General features: G+C 49.7%; 1 protein-coding gene across 4 annotated transcripts in view; it reads left to right on the forward strand.

Annotated features, from left to right (window-relative positions):
• LOC106582832 (SLIT-ROBO Rho GTPase-activating protein 2) overlaps positions 1–18,359 on the forward strand; it is a 135,703-nt gene extending 117,344 nt beyond the window's left edge. For 2 of the 4 annotated variants that reach the window (XM_014166320.3, XM_014166322.3), the window contains 12 exons: positions 997–1,066; positions 1,766–1,826; positions 2,554–2,631; positions 2,737–2,871; positions 3,006–3,111; positions 6,768–6,992; positions 7,722–7,798; positions 12,585–12,783; positions 12,974–13,102; positions 13,316–13,541; positions 13,789–13,899; positions 14,018–18,359. In XM_014166320.3, the coding sequence (XP_014021795.1) occupies positions 997–1,066; positions 1,766–1,826; positions 2,554–2,631; positions 2,737–2,871; positions 3,006–3,111; positions 6,768–6,992; positions 7,722–7,798; positions 12,585–12,783; positions 12,974–13,102; positions 13,316–13,541; positions 13,789–13,899; positions 14,018–14,524 (1,924 nt within the window). In that variant the 3' untranslated portion in view covers positions 14,525–18,359. The remainder of the gene's footprint in view (positions 1–996; positions 1,067–1,765; positions 1,827–2,553; positions 2,632–2,736; positions 2,872–3,005; positions 3,112–6,767; positions 6,993–7,721; positions 7,799–12,584; positions 12,784–12,973; positions 13,103–13,315; positions 13,542–13,788; positions 13,900–14,017) is intronic. The other 2 variants (XM_014166321.3, XM_014166323.3) reach the window with 2 other exon arrangements.
• The last annotated feature ends 209 nt before the right edge of the window (positions 18,360–18,568 follow it).

The following is an 18,568-nucleotide window of genomic DNA, read 5'->3' on the forward strand; positions in this document are numbered from 1 at the left end:
CATAGTGGTGGCTGCATCATGTTAGGAGTATGCTTGTAATCGTTAAGGACTATGAGGTTTTTCAGGATAAAAATAAACGGAATGGAGCTAAGTACAGGCAAAATCCTAGAGAAAAACCTGTCTCAGTCTGCTTTCCACCAGACACTGGAAGATGAATTTACCTTTCAGCAGGACAATAACCTAAAACACAAGGCCAAATCTACACTGGAGTTGCTTACCAAGAAGTCGGTGAATGGCCGAGTCTACAGTTTTGATTTAAATATGCTTGAAAATATTTGGCAAATGTTCCACTATCCAGGTGTGGAAGCTCTTAGAGACTTACCTAGAAAGACTCACAGCTGTAATCCCTTCCAGGTGATTCTAACAACTTAGTTGGTTGAATACTTATCTAATGAAGATATATTATTGTTTAATTGTTAGTTTCTTTTCCAAAATGTTCTTCCACTTGAATATTAGAGACTATTTTGTGTAGATAGTTGACAAAAAAATGAAACCCATTTTAATTCCACCTTTCACAAAATGTGAAAAAAGGAAAGGGGTGTGAATACTTTCTGAAGGCACTGTATGTTGTACCCGATAGAAATGAATGGTAAATCGTCATTTTGGAGTCACTTTTATTGTAAATACGAATGGAATGTTTCTGAACACTTCTACGTTAATGTGGATGCTACCATGATTACAGATAATCATGAATGAACCCTGAATAAGGATGAGTGAGAAAGTTACAGAGGACAAAGGTCATACCCCCGCAAAGAAATGCTAACCTCCCTTTTTATTGGTTATGGTGAGAGGTTAGCATTTTGGGAGGGGGTATGATCTTTGTTCCTCTTTAACTTTCTCAGTATAGAGCATAATTTACACATTTTAGCTACGCTGTCCAAATAAATACATCATTTCCAGAGTTGTGTTTAAATAGTATCTCTGAAGGCGTGATGACAGAACAGTGTTCTCTCTCTCTCTCTCTCTCTCTCTCTCTCTCTCTCTCTCTCCCTCCAGTGACAGGAGGAACTCTGCACTACGGAAGCAGGTCATTTTCTCTCTTCATTCAGAGTGTGGTTTCCTGTGTGTACGTGTCTCTCTGCGTATGGGGGTTTTACCTTTGTCCTGGACTCACTGTCCACTGCTCTGCATGTTATGCACCATCCCCATGCCGTTCTCTTGTTAGGTCTACAGACCACACCATCTGAAACAGTTCTGCAGGTAAACTGTACTGTATTAGAAGGGTCAGTGCTATCCTGGATCCTTGGGACATCCCTACCCTAACCTTAACGATATCCCCTTACCTGACCCTAACCTTAACTCTGACCTTAAACCTTACCTTAGCCATTGTACATTGCCACTTTAATGGGGTATATCAGAAGAGAGAGATTCCAGTTGTGTTATAACATCCAGTGAGTCTAGCTAGCTCCCCTAGTGGGAGCCTTTGGCTATGATCCTCCACTGTCACCCCCCCCCCCCCCCCCCCCATTCTTGCGCTTCCCTCTCCACGATGAAACCTCTTCCTCCTCGGGGTGTGTGTGTGTGTGCGTGCGTGTGTGTGTGTGTGTGTGTGTGCGCGTGTGTGCGTGTGTGTGAGCGTGCGTGCGTTCAAGCATGCCTGCCTCCTTTTGTATGTGACGGGTGCCTGATTGCGTGTGTGATTCTTGTATCCGTGTGCACAGAGGGAAATGGTCAGGGAATTGTCCTCCCTCTCCTGGTTACCTCCGCGGCGTATTCACTCCTTCTCTAATTCCCCTCTCCTCCTCCTCCTCCTCCTCTCTCTCAGGAGGCTGGCCAGGTCATCCCTCTGATGGTGGAGAGCTGTATCCGCTTCATCAGTCGCCATGGTGAGGACGCCCTGCTACGTGCTCTCATTGGCTGGGTCTCTGTTGAATAGGCCAATGACTGGCTGTGTCTCTGCCTGTGTGGATAGGTGTTTTGTGGTTGGCTTTAATAATAATAATAATAGTATAACCTTAGGTATCAAGACATTGCAATATAAATCATTAAAATACAACAGAATAATAAACAGCCTGTGTCGGCGGTCTGTCGTCTAGACGATCAGTAACATTTCTCTCTCTCTTGCTCGCTCGCTCGCTCTCCAGTCCAATTCAAAGGGTTTTATTGGCATGGGAAACATATGTTAACATTGCCATAGCAGGAGAAATAGATTATAGACAAAAGTGAAATAAACAATAAAAAGAATTAACAGTAAACATTACACTCACAAAAGTTCCAAAGGAATAGAGACATTTCCAATGTCATATTATGTATATATGCGGTGTTGTAACGATATGCAAATAGTTAAAGTACAAAAGGGAAAATAAATAAACATAAATATGGGTTGTATTTACAATGGTGTTTGTTCTTCACTGGTTGCCCATTTCTTGCTGCTGTGATGGCACACGGGACTCTTCTTCAGGTTCGTCTCTCTGTAGGTGATGGCTTTGTTATGGAAGGTTTGGGAATCACTTCCTTTTAGGTGGTTGTAGAATTTAACGTCTCTCTCCCTCTCGCTCTCTCTCTCTCTCTCTCTCTCTCACTCTCTCTCTCCCCCTCGCTCTCTCCCTGCAGGTCTGCACCATGAGGGCATCTTCAGAGTGTCTGGCTCTCAGGTGGAGGTCAACGACATCAAGAACTCCTTTGAGAGAGGCAAGACTACACTACCCAGAAATCCCAGCTCCAGCGATAGCATAAACAGAAGGACCTGCTTATCTCACAATACTCCTTCATCCTCCCTTCCTCCTCTGTCTGTAGGTGAGGACCCGTTGGCAGGAGATCAGAATGATCACGACATGGACTCCATCGCTGGCGTTTTGAAGCTCTACTTCAGAGGCCTGGACCACGCCCTCTTCCCCAAGGAAGTCTTCCATGACCTCATATCCTGCGTCTGTGAGTCTCCTCCAGCGCCATGCCTTTTCCATTATCTTACCCTATAAAAAGACCACTGTCCAATGGTGAGTGTGTACGTGTGTGTGTGTGTGTGTGTGTGTATGTGTTTACCCTGTGTGTGTGTTCTGTTTCAGCTATGGAGAACCTGCAGGAGAGGGCTGTCCACATCAGGAAGGTTCTGCTGTCTCTGCCCAGCAACACTCTCATCATCATGAGATACCTGTTTGCCTTCCTCAACTAGTGAGTAACGCTGCACTAACGCTATTACAACACAAATGGAACGTTACTACAGGTCCATGAGTAACACTACTGGTGATCCCACCGCACTACCAAAGCTGTGCTCGGGCTAATCTGGAATGTTCTATTCAGAGTCTCCCATCCCTCTATCCTTCCCTTTCATCCCTTCCTCCCCTCTCTGCGGTCTGCGTCTAGCCATATGGTTTCTCCAGCCAGCGGAATCTGTTCCAGTTTCACTATCATTGCCAGAATGATGTGTGTGCGTGTGTGTGTGTGTGTGTGTGTGTGTGTGTGTGTGTGTGTGTGTGTGTGTGTGTGTGTGTGTGTGTGTGTGTGTGTGTGTGTTTCCCATGCTGGTATAAATGGCTGCTCTGTGTCTGTCCACCCTTACAGCTCTCCCCTGGGTCATGCAGGACACCAGATGTACCAGAGTCACCCTTTACTACTGCTACTACACACACACACACACACACACACACACACACACACACACACACACACACACACACACACACACACACACACACACACACACACACACACACACACACACACACACACACACCTACAAGGGGCCAAACCTTAACCTCTCAGCTTTGATGACTAAACCCTCCACTCTGGGGGTGGAGGTAGAGAGAGAGAGAGAGAGAGAGAGAGAGAAGGAGGGAGGGAGGAGGAGAAAAAGAGGGGGAGAGGAGTGTAACTTGAGCACCCAGACAGGCCTCTTATGATGAAACCTGTTTGGAGCCGGTCCATTTTGTCCAAGTGATTCAACATGACCCCCAACACTCCTGGCCCTCTCTACCCCTCCCCCCTCCCCCATGGCTTATCCTCTGCTCTCTGTCACCACTCTTGGGGGGGGGGGGAGTGTGGTCAGACTGTCTAGCCTTGTCCCCGAGAGTGCACTCATCCACACAAGATTGAATGGACTTGCAGACCTTTTGGGTTGGAAAGCACCAGTTGGAAAGCACCTTCAAAGCACCAGTCTAATGCATGGTTGTTATGGGGTCTGGAATAGAAAAACAAGCAAGAGACCAGGCAGTTTAAAGAGGTCATGAGCTGCCTGAGGGCTTTATAGCACATTCTGCAGCCTGAGAGCTTTATAGCACATTCTGTAGCCTGAGAGCTTTATAGCACATTCTGTAACCTGAGAGCTTTATAGCACATTCTGTAGCCTGAGAGCTTTATAGCACATTCTGTAGCCTGAGAGCTTTATAGTACATTCTGTAGCCTGAGAGCTTTATAGCACATTCTGTAGCCTGAGAGCTTTATAGTACATTCTGTAGCCTGAGAGCTTTATAGTACATTCTGTAGCCTGAGAGCTTTATAGTACATTCTGTAGCCTGAGAGCTTTATAGCACATTCTGTAACCTAAGAGCTTTATAGCACATTCTGTAGCCTGAGAGCTTTATAGCACATTCTGTAGCCTGAGAGCTTTATAGCACATTCTGTAGCCTGAGAGCTTTATAGCACATTCTGTAGCCTGAGAGCTTTATAGCACATTCTGTAGCCTGAGATCTTTATAGTACATTCTGTAGCCTGAGAGCTTTATAGCACATTCTGTAGCCTGAGAGCTTTATAGCACATTCTGTAGCCTGAGAGCTTTATAGCACATTCTGTAGCCTGAGAGCTTTATAGCACATTCTGTAGCCTGAGAGCTTTATAGTACATTCTGTAGCCTGAGAGCTTTATAGCACATTCTGTAGCCTGAGAGCTTTATAGCACATTCTGTAGCCTGAGAGCTTTATAGCACATTCTGTAGCCTGAGAGCTTTATAGTACATTCTGTAGCCTGAGAGCTTTATAGCACATTCTGTAGCCTGAGAGCTTTATAGCACATTCTGTAGCCTGAGAGCTTTATAGCACATTCTGTAGCCTGAGAGCTTTATAGTACATTCTGTAGCCTGAGAGCTTTATAGCACATTCTGTAGCCTGAGATCTTTATAGTACATTCTGTAGCCTGAGAGCTTTATAGCACATTCTGTAGCCTGAGAGCTTTATAGTACATTCTGTAGCCTGAGAGCTTTATAGCACATTCTGTAGCCTGAGAGCTTTATAGCACATTCTGTAACCTAAGAGCTTTATAGCACATTCTGTAGCCTGAGAGCTTTATAGCATATTCTGTAGCCTGAGAGCTTTATAGCACATTCTGTAGCCTGAGAGCTTTATAGCACATTCTGTAGCCTGAGATCTTTATAGTACATTCTGTAGCCTGAGAGCTTTATAGCACATTCTGTAGCCTGAGAGCTTTATAGCACATTCTGTAGCCTGAGAGCTTTATAGCACATTCTGTAGCCTGAGAGCTTTATAGCACATTCTGTAGCCTGAGAGCTTTATAGTACATTCTGTAGCCTGAGAGCTTTATAGTACATTCTGTAGCCTGAGAGCTTTATAGCACATTCTGTAGCCTGAGAGCTTTATAGCACATTCTGTAGCCTGAGAGCTTTATAGTACATTCTGTAGCCTGAGAGCTTTATAGTACATTCTGTAGCCTGAGAGCTTTATAGCACATTCTGTAGCCTGAGATCTTTATAGCACATTCTGTAGCCTGAGGGAATGGAACCCTGCTTTCCACTAATCCTGGTTAAAACATTACAGTCCTGCACCCACCCACCCACACACAGTCTTTCTGGTTTAGACATTGCAGTCGTATACACACAAAGACACAGACACAGATGATGGGTAATGATTTCAACAGGAATGTGATAAAGGCGGTGCGTGTGTGTGTTCGTGCTTAACCCTCTCTTCTCTCCCCAGCCTGTCCCAGTACAGTGACCTGCTGTCTTCTCTCCCCAGCCTGTCCCAGTACAGTGACCTGCTGTCCTCTCTCCCCAGCCTGTCCCAGTACAGTGACCTGCTGTCTTCTCTCCCCAGCCTGTCCCAGTACAGTGACCTGCTGTCCTCTCTCCCCAGCCTGTCCCAGTACAGTGACCTGCTGTCCTCTCTCCCCAGCCTGTCCCAGTACAGTGACCTGCTGTCCTCTCTCCCCAGCCTGTCCCAGTACAGTGACCTGCTGTCCTCTCTCCCCAGCCTGTCCCGGTACAGTGAGGACAACATGATGGATCCCTATAACCTGCTGTCCTCTCTCCCCAGCCTGTCCCGGTACAGTGAGGACAACATGATGGATCCCTATAACCTGCTGTCTTCTCTCCCCAGCCTGTCCCGGTACAGTGAGGACAACATGATGGATCCCTATAACCTGCTGTCCTCTCTCCCCAGCCTGTCCCGGTACAGTGAGGACAACATGATGGATCCCTATAACCTGCTGTCCTCTCTCCCCAGCCTGTCCCGGTACAGTGAGGACAACATGATGGATCCCTATAACCTGCTGTCCTCTCTCCCCAGCCTGTCCCGGTACAGTGAGGACAACATGATGGATCCCTATAACCTGCTGTCCTCTCTCCCTAGCCTGTCCCGGTACAGTGAGGACAACATGATGGATCCCTATAACCTGCTGTCCTCTCTCCCCAGCCTGTCCCGGCACAGTGAGGACAACATGATGGATCCCTATAACCTGCTGTCCTCTCTCCCCAGCCTGTCCCGGTACAGTGAGGACAACATGATGGATCCCTATAACCTGCTGTCCTCTCTCCCCAGCCTGTCCCGGTACAGTGAGGACAACATGATGGATCCCTATAACCTGCTGTCCTCTCTCCCCAGCCTGTCCCGGTACAGTGAGGACAACATGATGGATCCCTATAACCTGGCCATCTGCTTCGGGCCCACACTGATGTCAGTCCCAGAGAGCTGTGACCAGGTGTCCTGCCAGGCCCACGTTAACGAGCTCATCAAGACCATCATCATCCACCACGACGGGGTCTTCCCCGGACCACGTGACCTGCAGGGGCCCGTCTACATCAGTCCAGGGGCCACTGACGAGTACTGGTGAGTGGGGGCGTGTGTGTGAGGCAGAGAGGTGCAGGGGCCCCTATACGAGTAGTGAGGTAGACACAAGGGACCTGTTTACTACTGAGAACTGGTGAGCTGTGTGTGTGTGTGTGTGTGTGTGTGTGTGAGGTAGAAAGTGGTAGAGACGGGACTAGGGGATGGTGAAGGGTTTTGGGGGGGGGTGTAGTGATTTAAGGGTCTGAGGAGCCAGGAGGATCCGCTTACCCACAGAGTGCTGATCTAAGGCCCAAAAGATAGACACACACACACACACACACACACGCACACACACACCTAGGTTGGACCAGTCCATTAGTGTAACAGTAGAAGTGGCAGGTAGGCAGGCATGCCGGCCAGCTTGCCAAAGCAACCCAGAGACACTGCAGTAACGTCGAGGATCTCTCCAGTGAAGAAGATCTCTGCCTCTGGCCAGACCTAACGAGACGAATGGAAGTATCTGATGTTGTCGTATTGAAACCATTTCATCTCTCATCCTCTCATTCATAAACACATGAGGTCTTTTAGCTGAAGTGTGTGTTCATCAGCTGTAGGTGATCACATGGTTTACACACAGACACACACACCCCCAGGGAAAACACATGTACATATCTGGTCTGTTTTGCTGCGTGACCAGCTGTTTCACCAGTTGCTAATTTTCCCACCCCCATTCAAAATCAAATCAAATCTCTCTCTCTCTCTCTCTCTCTCTCTCTCTCTCTCTCTCAGTGATCCCCACTGTGAGCCCCCCCTGGTGGACATACCTGCTCCTAACACCATCTCTGTCATCCACAACAGCGATGATGGTGAGTACACAGCAATATGTACACACACACACACTGTTGAAAACATTTTTCCATAATTCTTCTTTGGACTGTGATGAGCCGAAGTTTGCCCACTGGTGGCAAACATGATGCCCACGGATGCCAAGCTGCCCCCCCCCCACTCCCTCACTCCCTCACTCTGCCCCTAACTCTAAAGCTGCTTCTATCAGTAACATTCTGCTTCTGACTTCCCCTGCCCCCTGGCCACGTCCTACAGCCACACTCTGACCTCTTATATCCATCCCCCTTATGAGCACTTCATAACAGCTGTGTGATCACTCTATGACTGTGTGCTCCCCAACCTCTTCGTCTGTAACCAACTGCTGTGGCACTAACCTGCTTGATACTAACACGCTTCCCTCTCTCTGCCCCTGCCCCTCCTCCCCTGTTTCTCCTCTCTCTCTACCCCTGCCCCTCCTCCCCTGTTTCTCCTCTCTCTCTACCCCTGCCCCTCCTCCCCTGTTTCTCCTCTCTCTCTACCCCTCCTCCTCCTCCCCTGTTTCTCCCCTCTTTTCCCTGTTTCTCCCCTCTCTCCCCTGTTTCTCCCCTCTTTTCCCTGTTTCTCCCCTCTCTCTCCCCTGTTTCTCCTCCCTCTCTCCCCTGTTTCTCCCCTCTCTCTCCTGTTTCTCCCCTCTCTCTCTCCTGTTTCTCCCCTCTCTCTCCTGTTTCTCCCCTCTCTCTCTCCTGTTTCTCCCCTCTCTCTCTCCTGTTTCTCCCCTCTCTCTCCCCTGTTTCTCCCCTCTCTCTCCCCTGTTTCTCCTCTCTCTCCCCTGTTTCTCCTCTCTCTCTACCCCTGCCCCTCCTCCCCTGTTTCTCCTCTCTCTCTACCCCTGCCCCTCCTCCCCTGTTTCTCCTCTCTCTCTACCCCTGCCCCTCCTCCCCTGTTTCTCCTCTCTCTCTACCCCTCCTCCTCCTCCCCTGTTTCTCCTCTCTCTCTCCTGTTTCTCCTCTCTCTCTCTCCTGTTTCTCCCCTCTTTTCCCTGTTTCTCCCCTCTCTCTCCCCTGTTTCTCCCCTCTCTCTCCCCTGTTTCTCCCCTCTCTCCCCTGTTTCTTCCCTCTCTCTCCCTCCTCCCCTGTTTCTCCCCTCTCTCTCCTGTTTCTCCCCTCTCTCCCCTGTTTCTCCCCTCTCTCTCCCTCCTCCCCTGTTTCTCCCCTCTCTCTCCTGTTTCTCCCCTCTCTCTCCTGTTTCTCCCCTCGCTCTCCCCTGTTTCTCCCCTCTCTCCCCTGTTTCTCCCCTCTCTCTCCCCTGTTTCTCCCCTCTCTCTCCTGTTTCTCCCCTCTCTCTCCCCTGTTTCTCCTCTCTCTCCCCTGTTTCTCCCCTCTCTCTCCTGTTTCTCCCCTCTCTCTCCTGTTTCTCCCCTCTCTCCCCTGTTTCTCCCCTCTCTCTCCTGTTTCTCCCCTCTCTCTCCTGTTTCTCCCCTCTCTCCCCTGTTTCTCCCCTCTCTCTCCTGTTTCTCCCCTCTCTCTCCTGTTTCTCCCCTCTCTCCCCTGTTTCTCCCCTCTCTCTCCTGTTTCTCCCCTCTCTCTCCCCTGTTTCTCCCCTCTCTCTCCCCTGTTTCTCCCCTCTCTCTCCCCTGTTTCTCCTCTCTCTCCCCTGTTTCTCCCCTCTCTCTCCTGTTTCTCCCCTCTCTCTCCCCTGTTTCTCCTCTCTCTCCCCTGTTTCTCCCCTCTCTCTCCTGTTTCTCCCCTCTCTCTCCTGTTTCTCCCCTCTCTCTCCTGTTTCTCCCCTCTCTCTCCCCTGTTTCTCCTCTCTCTCCCCTGTTTCTCCCCTCTCTCTCTCCTGTTTCTCCCCTCTCTCTCCTGTTTCTCCCCTCTCTCTCTCCTGTTTCTCCTCTCTCTCTCCTGTTTCTCCTCTCTCTCTCCTGTTTCTCCTCTCTCTCTCCCCTGTTTCTCCCCTCTCTCTCCCCTGTTTCTCCTCTCTCTCCCCTGTTTCTCCTCTCTCTCTCCTGTTTCTCCCCTCTCTCTCCTGTTTCTCCCCTCTCTCTCTCCTGTTTCTCCCCTCTCTCTCCTGTTTCTCCCCTCTCTCTCCCCTGTTTCTCCCCTCTCTCTCCTGTTTCTCCCCTCTCTCTCCTGTTTCTCCTCTCTCTCTCCTGTTTCTCCTCTCTCTCTCCTGTTTCTCCCCTCTCTCTCCTGTTTCTCCCCTCTCTCTCCTGTTTCTCCCCTCTCTCTCCCCTGTTTCTCCCCTCTCTCTCCCCTGTTTCTCCCCTCTCTCTCCCCTGTTTCTCCCCTCTCTCTCCTGTTTCTCCCCTCTCTCTCCTGTTTCTCCTCTCTCTCTCCTGTTTCTCCTCTCTCTCTCCTGTTTCTCCCCTCTCTCTCCTGTTTCTCCCCTCTCTCTCCTGTTTCTCCCCTCTCTCTCCCCTGTTTCTCCCCTCTCTCTCCCCTGTTTCTCCCCTCTCTCTCCCCTGTTTCTCCTCTCTCTCTCCTGTTTCTCCCCTCTCTCTCCTGTTTCTCCCCTCTCTCTCTCCTGTTTCTCCCCTCTCTCTCCCCTGTTTCTCTCCTCTCTCTCCTGTTTCTCCCCTCTCTCTCCTGTTTCTCCCCTCTCTCTCTCCTGTTTCTCCCCTCTCTCTCCCCTGTTTCTCCCCTCTCTCTCCTGTTTCTCCCCTCTCTCTCCTGTTTCTCCCCTCTCTCTCTCCTGTTTCTCCCCTCTCTCTCTCCTGTTTCTCCCCTCTCTCTCTCCTGTTTCTCCTCTCTTTTCCCTGTTTCTCCCCTCTCTTTTCCCTGTTTCTCCCCTCTCTCTCTCCTGTTTCTCCCCTCTCTCTCCCCTGTTTCTCCCCTCTCTCTCCCCTGTTTCTCCCCTCTCTCTCCTGTTTCTCCCCTCTCTCTCTCCTGTTTCTCCCCTCTCTCTCCCCTGTTTCTCCCCTCTCTCTCCCCTGTTTCTCCCCTCTCTCTCCCCTGTTTCTCCCCTCTCTCTCCTGTTTCTCCCCTCTCTCTCCTGTTTCTCCTCTCTCTCCCCTGTTTCTCCTCTCTCTCTCCTGTTTCTGCTCTCTCTCTCCTGTTTCTCCCCTCTCTCTCTCCTGTTTCTCCCCTCTCTCTCCCCTGTTTCTCCCCTCTCTCTCCCCTGTTTCTCCCCTCTCTCTCCCCTGTTTCTCCCCTCTCTCTCCCTCCTCCCCTGTTTCTCCCCTCTCTCTCCCCTGTTTCTCCCCTCTCTCTCCCCTGTTTCTCCCCTGTTTCTCCCCTCTCTCCCCCTGTTTCTCCCCTCTCCTTCCCCTGTTTCTCCCCTCTCTCTCCCCTGTTTCTCCCCTCTCTCTCCCGTTTCCCCTCTCCCTCCCGTTTCTCCCCTCTCTTTTCCCTGTTTCTCCCCTCTCTTTTCCCTGTTTCTCCCCTCTCTCCCCCCTGTTTCTCCCCTCTCTCTCCCCTGTTTCTCCCCTCTCTCTCCCCTGTTTCTCCCCTCTCTCTCCCGTTTCTCCCCTCTCCCTCCCGTTTCTCCCCTCTCTTTTCCCCGTTTCTCCCCTCTCTCTCCCCTGTTTCTCCCCTCTCTCTCCCGTTTCTCCCCTCTCCCTCCCGTTTCTCCCCTCTCTTTTCCCTGTTTCTCCCCTCTCTCTCCCGTTTCTCCCCTCTCTTTTCCCTGTTTCTCCCCTCTCTTTTCCCTGTTTCTCCCCTCTCTTTTCCCTGTTTCTCCCCTCTCTTTTCCCTGTTTCTCCCCTCTTTTCCATGTTTCTCCCCTCTTTTCCCTGTTTCTCCCCTCTTTTCCCTGTTTCTCCCCTCTTTTCCCTGTTTCTCCCCTCTCTTTTCCCTGTTTCTCCCCTCTCTTTTCCCTGTTTCTCCCCTCTCTTTTCCCTGTTTCTCCCCTCTCTTTTCCCTGTTTCTCCCCTCTCTCTTCCATGTTTCTCCCCTCTTTTCCATGTTTCTCCCCTCTCTTTTCCCTGTTTCTCCCCTCTCTTTTCCCTGTTTCTCCCCTCTCTCTTCCATGTTTCTCCCCTCTTTTCCATGTTTCTCCCCTCTCTTTTCCCTGTTTCTCCCCTCTCTTTTCCCTGTTTCTCCCCTCTTTTCCCTGTTTCTCCCCTCTCTTTTCCCTGTTTCTCCCCTCTCTTTTCCCTGTTTCTCCCCTCTCTCTTCCATGTTTCTCCCCTCTCTCTTCCATGTTTCTCCCCTCTCTTTTCCCTGTTTCTCCCCTCTCTTTTCCCTGTTTCTCCCCTCTCTCTTCCATGTTTCTCCCCTCTTTTCCATGTTTCTCCCCTCTCTTTTCCCTGTTTCTCCCCTCTCTTTTCCCTGTTTCTCCCCTCTCTTTTCCCTGTTTCTCCCCTCTTTTCCATGTTTCTCCCCTCTCTTTTCCCTGTTTCTCCCCTCTCTTTTCCCTGTTTCTCCCCTCTCTTTTCCCTGTTTCTCCCCTCTCTTTTCCCTGTTTCTCCCCTCTCTCTTCCATGTTTCTCCCCTCTTTTCCCTGTTTCTCCCCTCTCTTTTCCCTGTTTCTCCCCTCTCTCTTCCATGTTTCTCCCCTCTCTCTTCCATGTTTCTCCCCTCTCTTTTCCCTGTTTCTCCCCTCTCTTTTCCCTGTTTCTCCCCTCTCTCTTCCATGTTTCTCCCCTCTTTTCCATGTTTCTCCCCTCTCTTTTCCCTGTTTCTCCCCTCTCTTTTCCCTGTTTCTCCCCTCTCTTTTCCCTGTTTCTCCCCTCTCTTTTCCATGTTTCTCCCCTCTCTCTTCCCTGTTTCTCCCCTCACTCTTCCCTGTTTCTCCCCCCTCTCTCCCCTGTTTCTCCCCCTGTCCACCCCCCATTTCTCTCTCTCTTTATTTCTCCCTCCCCCTTCCTACCCTCTCTCTGACTCTCAGGCTCGTTGGTCATTTCAGAATCGGACCCAATAGAGGCCATTGCTCGCTTCGACTTCTCCGGAAGGACCAACCAGGAGCTGTCATTTAAGAAGGGCGCGTCTCTCTTCCTTTTCCAGCGAGCCAGTGATGACTGGTGGGAGGGCCGACACAACGGAGTGGACGGGCTGGTGCCTCACCAGTACATAGTGGTTCAGGACATGTAAGAAACCACAAGACCAGTGGACACCAGTTTACACTAGTACAGAAGGTTTCAGACCAGTACAGACCTGTTCAGCTCAGAATAAACCAGTACAAACCAGTATAGACCAGTACAGGCCAGCATAGAGAAGATGAGAGAAAGGAGTTGTAGTTGGCTTGGCTGTAGTCTGATGTGTGTGTGTGTGTTCCAGGCCGGACGGGGGCAGAGGCAGTCCGAAGACTGAAGCGGAGTTGCAGGATGAGAGAGTGTCCACTAGGGGCACCGCTGCCTCTCCTACTGGAGCTCATGTAGCTGACATCTACCTAGCCAACCTCAACAAGTAAGACACGCCAGGCACCAATCACAACACAGCATCTCGTCATTTACACCTTCAATGACCCAATCAGATCTCAGTCTGTTTTCACCTTCTCACTAAGCATTCTGATCTCTTTCTCTTTTTCTTTCATTCTCTCCCTCTTTCTCGCTCTCCCTCCCTCTCTCCTTCTCTTTTCTTTCTCGCCCCCCCCCCCCTCTCTCTCTCTCCGTCTGTCAGGATGAGGAAGAGGCCTGAGTTGGGGAGTATCCGTAGGACCTTTTGGGGGTCTGAGGGGGTCCAGGGGGGTGATGTGTCCCTGTCTGGGGCGACAGGAGGGGGCGTAAGGACGGCCAGTCTGCCGGTGGGAGGGGCTCTGGTGAAGGAGTGCGGCGACAAGCGACCGGTCAGCGCCCATAGTGTCCTCAACTCCTCAATCACGCGCCACTCCTCTCTCAAGACCAAGGTAGCGTCATAAACATACCTTCTATCAGTACTGTACTATTGTTATTTTTCAGTTGTGGGGTATTATTATCTGTCAGTGGAGGCTGTTGAGGGGAGGACGACTCATAGTAATGGCTGGAATGGAGTCAATGAAATGGTATCAAAGACATCAGACACGGGGTTATGAGCTGTCCTCCCCTCAGCAGCCTCCACTGTTCTCTGTTAATTCTTGTCATTGCTGATTGTAATGAGTCTTATTTGTTGTGTAGGTGGAGAGCCCTCAGTTCTGCAAGGCGACTACCACGGGCCGCTCTAAGAGCTTCAGCAACCACCGGCCCCTGGATCCTGAGGTCATCGCTCAGATTGAGCCCACCTCACAGGTGTGCCCATCTCTCACCTCTGACACCGCACCTCTCACCTTTGACCCCTCACCTCTCAGCCAAATGTGTGCGCGCGTGTGTATTCTGATTTGTATCTGTCCGATCTCTCCTGTTTCAGGATATCGAGGCGGATATGAGCTCTGCTCTGAGTGAGCTGAAAGAGCTGGAGAGGCAGAGCAGTGTGAAGCACACACACACCCCCGACGTGGTGCTGGACACACTGGAGCAGCTGAAGGGTGTGTGTGGGGGTGGAGGCGCCTCCGAGCCCTCCAGTCCCCTCCACTCCCGTCTGCTGAGGGACAGCGAGGGCGCAGGGTCTCCACACTCACACCCCCTCCAACGCAGCGCCTCGTCCGCCAGCGACGTCCCCTCCTCCTTCCGCCCCTCCAAGCCCAGGAGCCCCCTGCCCTCTTCCGCGTCCTCCTCTCTCGCCTCCTCAGCCCTCTCTGCCTCCACTCCCTCCTTCCGAGAGCCTCGCCCTCCAGCCACGCGGCCCAAGCCGGTGGTCTTCCCCAAGGGTGGAGGGGGCGGCAGTCCGGCTATGGGCTCCCCAACCACCACTGTCCCCCCAACCCCTCCTCCCCCACCCCCACCCCAGCCCAACGACAAGTCCTGCCCCGCCTGAGGGCTCTCACACCCACCCACACACACACACACACACACACACACACACACACACACACACACACACACACACACACACACACACACACACACACACACACACACACACACACACACACACACACACACACACACTCCCCTTCGATCCACACACCCTGTCCCCATCTCCACTCACCCCAGTGATAAGTGGAATAGCTCTCACCTTGGATCAGCAAACTCTTAACCATTTATGGGGAAAACCCCTGAACCATATGTAAAGCATCCATGACTCAACTCTGCCCCCTCTTGGGAGCTTCAGTCATCACACCTCCCTTCTGACTGACACGGACCAATACAGAAAATCAAAAGAGGCATCGAAATGGACAAACAGCCTGACAAAAACAGATATGGCGCCCGTACTGTATATACTAGTGTGAGGTGTGCCTGTGTGAGGTGTGTGTGTGTGGCAATACCTTACACTTGAGTGAGAGCACTGTTTGATTTTAAATAGATGGGACATTTAAGGACATTTATCCCCATACCGGAGTGGACGGGAGGATTGGTTCACCTGGTTGGCTGTGTGTGTGGCAGTGTGACTCCTGGATCCACAATCTCTTAGAACACACAGACCGACTGTGGAACAGAGAACACTAACTCTGTAGAGACTCCGTAACATGTTCACTCTGCTGCTTCAAGGCTGGGGCAAGACTGGATCGGCCAGCCTGGACAGAACGAGAGAGAGAGAGAGAGAGTCGGACTGATAGATGGATGGCTGGACAGATGGAGGGACAGAGATGAGGAGAGGACCAGTGGATAAAGCAACTCCGGTGAAAAGCGGGGCTTTTTCTCAGATAGAAAAGCACTGGAGTTGAGAGTTCAGGGGGAAATGCCTGTTTCTATGTGTGGAGGAGAGAGCTAGGTTACATCTCTGATCCTCCTAGTCGTCTGGGCAGCAAGCGGAGTGTTGTGGGGATTCATTATAACACATAATACTAACCAGTAGAGGAGTCTTTTCTACTGTACTCTCCTACACTCTACATCAGGGCTTTTCAATTAGCGGCCCTCAGTGGCCAAAGTAATTTTTTTTTCTTTTCTAAGTGGAAATTGATTGACCAACTAATGTCATTGATTTGCCAGAGAGTCCAATCACCTGTTTCCCAGGTGGGAAGGAGTCCCTAGAATTGAATGAGGTAGTGACGGGCCCCCCAGGACCAGAATTGAATAGCCCTGCTCTACATTCAGTACAACCAACATAGTGCAACGCTTGTCTGGCTTTCCAGCAGCACCTCCTGCTGGTGCATAAGGGCACGACATGACCTTGCTCAATAACCTTTCTTTAGCAATAAGAGTCTGACAGACTCATCAACTCAGCAGCATGCCAGGCCTGCTGCTTCTCGCTCCCTTATATTCCCGGCATTAATATACGCTCTAATACAGAAGTAGAAAACACACACACACTCACACACACATGCATGACGTGTGTGTGTTCTGTGGCAGCTAAATGCCTTTTCAGGTTCTCCTCGCATGCTGGGGCCACAGCAGTCGCAGTGCTGACTGACTGACTGACTGACTGACTGACTGACTGACTGACTGCATCTATCTACAACACAAGCAACGCGCCTCTTCGACCAGCTACACGCAAATTACGACTCCAAACAAAATCCGCAACCATGTTCTTTTCCTGTGTATATGTGTAATAATCATGATGAGAACTGGAAAAGTGCAGATGAGGAATCTCAGTGAGGTGGAAGAGTGTGTTTAGATACGCGCACAAACAAACCTCGTCAAGCACATTAGGAAATAATTATATTATGCTTCTTTTCTTCCAGTTGTTAGTTAATCCTCAGAATATGTAATACTAAACTGTCTTTCAGTGACTCTTCACAGCTCTTACAACTGAAACTTAAAGGGAAATCCCACTCAATAAAATCATTTGGTAATTGTATCATTAGTCCACTGTTGATACAGTCCCAAACTTGACTGCTGACAAGCAAAACATTTTTCAGGATGTTTTGCATCATCGTGAGGATGTGGCCGGTGACACTTTGCTTCTTGAAACCCCCAACATCTTGAAAACTTGACCGTTGATCTTCAAAACATTTTGGGACTGTATCAACAGTGGACTAATGAAACAAATACCAAAATATAGTTTTTAAGTGGATTTGCCCATTAACTGCGCATCATGAAGGGAACCAACTAATGGCAGCTTTTTGGAGACAGGGGGACCAGGAAGGGGACACAGACAGCATAGCCACTTCCTGTGTCACCAGAGCCACTCTGCTACCAGCATCACTGCTCACTAGGCTTAATGTTTGTGTGACTGACTAGTACTCAGTCCCAGTCATTTCAGCCATTTCTGGAAAAGTGTCACTCTGTTGTTCCTCTACCAATAGCATTGGTGTGTATCATGGGGGACCAGCATCCAATCATTTATTGGATTTATATAACCCAGTGACATGAGTTAAAGCGACAGCCCTGAGGTCTGTTCTGTTGTGCTCGTCTTTAAGAGAACCTCTGCTGTGACTCCCTAACTGTCTGTTACACAACTCTGACTGTCGCGTCACGTGGTCAATGTCAAAATACTCCTGTCCGTCACTGTGAGATCATTTGCATTTTCTGTAGTCTGAACTGTGATTTGTCAAGGGGCGAGTGGACAGAATGTTTTGATTGGTCAAGGTCAGTGGGAGGCGGGATGCTGTAGTGATTGACAGCGTTTACCACCCTGTCTGAGATCAGGATCATCAATGACAGGGCTCAGAGAACCCTCAGGGGAGAAGGGCAGAACAACTAGTTAACCATGCAGACATTTCTGTCTTTCCCCCTCTCCCTATCACCCTCCTGTCTCTGTATCTTTCTCCTCCTAGCATTCTCCCTCTGTTCCCACAGACACACAGCTTTTCCTTACAAATAGCCCTCTGTCGAGTTCCCTCCCTTACTTCCTCTCCACCCTGCAAACCCCAGGTATATAATTGTATTATTGCAATCCCAATTGCTCTGTAACAGGTGGTTGAATTCTTAAATGTAATGTTTTATCTCTGTGTGTATTTTCAGATGTATTTTACGATGTATTTTACATAGGGTTGCTCCCCTTACCTCATCTTTGGCCACTGGGGCGATTAGGCACTAACACACATGTCATACGAACACACACTCATGTCATACGAACACACACTCATGTCATACGAACACACACTCGTGTCATACGAACACACACTCATGTCATACGAACACACACTCATGTCATACGAACACACACTCGTGTCATACGAACACACACTCATGTCATACGAACACACACTCATGTCATACGAACACACACTCATGTCATACGAACACACACTCATGTCATACGAACACACACTCATGTCATACGAACACACACTCATGTCATACGAACACACACTCATGGGTGATGCTTTGTGGTTGGAGTCTGTTCACCTGGCTTCGCTGTATAAGGAGCTAGGAGCCTCAGTCTCCACACCGTATTATCATCGCACACTTGAAATTACAGTGTGCTCACGGACTGATTTGAGTGAGGATGATTTTTATTCTGATTTAACTATTGTTAAATATGCATTTCTTGCCCATTTGAAATCACAAGACCGAGGGAAAAAAAGGAAAAAAAATGACTGTAATGTCAAATATATTTATAGTTGTCTCTGTATTACCGGAGAATCCTATGTTAAGATGTACTTTGTATATACAATGTTGTACATTACAGAGGTACACTGTTTTTCTGGTACAATATTGTACAGTAATAGCAATAGTAGTTTAATCAAATAGGTCTTAAATAATTCTATGTCTAGTTCTTGTAGTAGACTTTTTTTTTTAATAAACATCGCTTGCTATAAAAGGTCTCTGCGTTGGTGGGGAGATTATGGTGACGGTGACGACGGTGGATTGCAATGCATCTGGTTCTGTCTCTTCTCTCTCTCTCTCTCACACACACTCAGAGGATGAGACTTTTTGCATTCACCACTTGTGTCTTCAGAAGTGCTGCATCCACGGGGCTGTATTACGGAGAGAGTGAGCAAACACGGTGTCTGTGTCAACGAAGAGATGGTGA

Source organism: Salmo salar, chromosome 22 (genome assembly GCF_965601325.2).
Source record: "Salmo salar chromosome 22, fSalSal1, whole genome shotgun sequence".
Classification (NCBI taxonomy): domain Eukaryota; kingdom Metazoa; phylum Chordata; class Actinopteri; order Salmoniformes; family Salmonidae; genus Salmo; species Salmo salar.